Below are 3,429 nucleotides of genomic sequence, written 5' to 3'. Positions count from 1 at the left end.
CTCTCCTAGTTGTCTCTGTCTGTTGTCTCTGTCTACTGTCTCTGTCTGTTGTCTCTGTCTGGCTCTACGCGCACAGCAACATAAATGGAGACACTTCCTTTGCTGCTGCATGCATAGCATATGCATTTCCTCTTAAATATTTATGTGTGTGTATGCGTGTGTGTGTGTGCGTGTGTATGTTTGTTGAGGTGTATGTACACCTGAGCTAACTTCATTTGTCCTGTGTATATGTGTATGTTGAGGTGTCTGCGCACCTCATTTAATGCATTTTCTGCGTATATGTTTGTTGCATTTTCTGTGTATATGTTTGCTGAGGTGTCTGTACACCTCATTTAATGCATTTGCTGTGTATATGTTTGTTGAGGTGTCTGCGCACCTCAGGCTTTATCTTTTTCTGTGCCGACACTGGCTGAGTTAGCAGAAAAATTTTATCCATTAGACCCTGAAGCTCTTCATCGCGCTCGGAGATCAGTGATATTAGAAATATGTTTGTCTCTAAAGAGAGAGCTCCTGTCTCTGTTTGATAAATTGTCTACTATAACTGTCTCCTCTACCACCCCACATGCCTGTCTTACCCCTAAAAGCTTGAGTCTCCGTCAGCTGCGTAATGCTGTCTTTAGTTTTTTATCAGAGTTTAGAGACAGCGCAGCAGCTCAGCTAGCTTTTAATTATTATCAGCAAGCTGTCTGTCTTACAGACAAATACTCTGCTCTTATCGCTCTAGCTAATATGCAGCACCCTCAGAGACAGCAAGCCCTAGATGCATTTTATGAGCATGCAGCAGGTAATCACAAAACCACTACCACCCTGTCTCCTTCTGTCTCCTCCTGTCTCCTCCTGTCTCCTTCTGTCTCCTCCTGTCTCCCCCTGTCTCCTCCTGTATCTTTCTGTCTCCTTCTGTCTCCTTCTGTCTCCTTCTGTCTCCTTTTGTCTCCTCCTGTCTCCTTTTGTCTCCTCCTGTCTCCTTTTGTCTCCTCCTGTCTCCTTTTGTCCCCTTCTGTCTCCTTTTGTCCCCTTCTGTCTCCCCCTGTCTCCTTCTGTCTCCCGTTGTCTCCCCCTGTATCTTTCTGTCTCCTTTTTCTCTCCCTGTCTCCTTTTATCTTCTCATAGAGTTATTTATTTGTTATAAGAGTAATAATATATTATTATATTGGTGGGGTTGTTGTGATTGTGTGCTAAGGGAGGAGGAAACTGCTGAACGGCTGGCTCAGTGTACAGGCAGGAGCAGATCTTCCTCAGCAGATTGATATAATGAAGCAGCTGCAGAGACACCCCACCTTCTCTTTTCTAGATGCTGCTGCTGTTCGCTCTCTTATATTTGACTTTGCTCAAAATAACTTCGTTCACTTTCATCGCCCTGATGGGAAGGGATATCGTCTCCTCATTGATGCTGTCCTACAGGTCAGGCTTTAGGCTTTAGGGTTTAGGGTTTAGGGTTTAGGGTTTAGGGTTTAGGATTTGGGGTTTAGAGATTAGGATTTGGGGTTTAGAGCTTCGGGTTTAGGGTTTAGGAATAATAAGGGTTTAGAGTTTAAAGATTAGGGTTTAGGGTTTAGGGTTTAGACTGGTGTGGGGTTTAGGGTTTAGGGTTTGCGAGCTGGGGTGTATGTGCAGCTGGATCAGCTGGGGAGCCCTCTTGCTGTGGAGGGCATTCGTTTGTTTTCGGGGTGGAGACACCTGAAAGGAGACAGAAGGCTGCTTGTGCAGAGACAGCTGCAGCAGCTGATAGACAGCGACAGCGTATCTGACTCCTTGCACAGCGCTGCTGTTGCAGTTTTGGGGAGAAGGCGAGGCTAGCCAGCCACCGCTCCTGCTGCTGTTGCTGCTGCTGCTGCTGCTGCTGCTGCTGCTGCTGCTGCTGCTTCTGTTAGCTGTTTGTGCATACACACCAGACAAGCGCTCCTCCTAGAGGGTGCTGCTGTCTGGGTGCTGCTAAAGCGAAGGAAAATACAGGTTTGTTTGCTTGCCGATTTGAATGTGAGGTGTATATACACCTCAGCAACTGAGGTGTATACGCACCTCAGCACCTTGAGGTGTACGCACACCTCAACAACTGAGGTGTACATACACCTCAGCAACTGAGGTGTACATACACCTCAGCAACTTGAGGTGTGCATACACCTCAGCAACTGAGGTGTATGTACACCTCAGCGACTTGAGGTGCATGTACACCTCAGTCCCCTCCCTTTGGAGAGTGCTGTCTATTTGGAGCTAAAAGTGTTTGCTATGTCGGTCTCTCTCAGTTGAGGAGACAGTTTTCTCTATGCACAACCTTATTCGGAGACAGTAAAGGAGACAGCATTTGTCTGTTGTCTCCTTTAGAAACAAAAGACATAAAAGCAGCATTAAGACAGCCACTTGCTAAAAGCAAACACAAAGAAAACGTGTCTCGGAGACAAAAGGAGACAGGAGAGACAGTTTGAGGCCCCAGCAGAGGCTACACAAGGAGACAGACAGCAGCCTGAGGAGTGACAACGACAGAAGAGGAGACAGACACAAAAAAGGAGACAGTAAAATGCAGCAGCTCCCCACGAGACCCCTACAACAGCGGTGACGCATATTCTGCTGTTTGTGCAGCAGCGCAGCAGCCACCCAGTCGAAGCTAGCTGTCACAGCTAGCTGCTAGCTAGCTACTGCTAGCTGCGAGTATAAGTGCAGATTGCTGCAGCGGACCACTGGTTAAGTACTGCAGCTTGCTGCAGCGAACAGCTGCGGCTAACTGCTAGCTAGCTGTAGGCTGCGGCTAACGGCTAGCTAGCTGTAGCTAGCTGCGGATCGCCGTAGCTAGCTACTGGCTAGCTACAGCTAGCTGCAAATACAAGACTTGTAAATAGCTGCAGCAAGCTAGACATTAGATAGCCAGATGATATCTACAGTATGTGCTGCAGTTGTCTTTGACGTAGTTAAAGAAGAAGCTAAGCACCTCCGTTGAGGTGTATATGCATCTCCCTGTCCCTCTTGGAGTGTATACGCACAGAGGAGACACCTGCTGTTGTCTCCTTTTGAGTTGCTTACGGTTTAAATACACCGCAAGGTGTCTGTACACCTGAGCTACTGCTGGAGGGGAGAGGAGACTGTCTCCTTTCGCTGCATACAAGGGCTCTACCAGTAGCCGCGCGTAAAGTGCTGGACATACACTAGGATGCTGGTGATGCAAACAGCTCTAGCTAGCTGTGGCTAGCTGTAGCTAGCTGTAGCTAGCTGTGGGTAGCCGCAACTGGTCGGAGCTCGCTGTAGCTATCTGTGTCTAGCTGTGGCTGCCTCTAGCTAGCTGTAGCTAGCTGTAGCTAGCTGTAGCTAGCTGTGGGTAGCCGTGGCTAGCTGTGGGTAGCTGCAGCCTTTGTTAGCCCGGGTCTGAAGAAGTGTGTGCCGACTCATATTAGCAAGGCGGAGACAGAAATAGAGACAGAGACAGAGGCAGAGACAGAG

At 48.3% G+C, this 3,429-nt stretch overlaps 1 protein-coding gene across 1 annotated transcript; it reads left to right on the top strand.

Annotated features, from left to right (window-relative positions):
• Positions 1–729: 729 nt before the first annotated feature.
• EAH_00026640 (Aminopeptidase N, related) lies at positions 730–1,797 on the top strand (the record flags this gene model as incomplete). The annotated part of the gene is made up of 3 exons (XM_013396512.1): positions 730–784; positions 1,181–1,401; positions 1,615–1,797. The coding sequence occupies 3 exons, from the start codon at positions 730–732 to the stop codon at positions 1,795–1,797; spliced, it is 459 nt and encodes a 152-aa protein (XP_013251966.1).
• Positions 1,798–3,429: the final 1,632 nt, after the last annotated feature.

This window comes from Eimeria acervulina, genomic scaffold (genome assembly GCF_000499425.1).
Source record: "Eimeria acervulina Houghton genomic scaffold, Eah_scaff223, whole genome shotgun sequence".
NCBI classification, from domain to species: Eukaryota; Apicomplexa; class Conoidasida; order Eucoccidiorida; family Eimeriidae; genus Eimeria; species Eimeria acervulina.
This window is presented reverse-complemented; position numbering and strand designations above follow the sequence as displayed.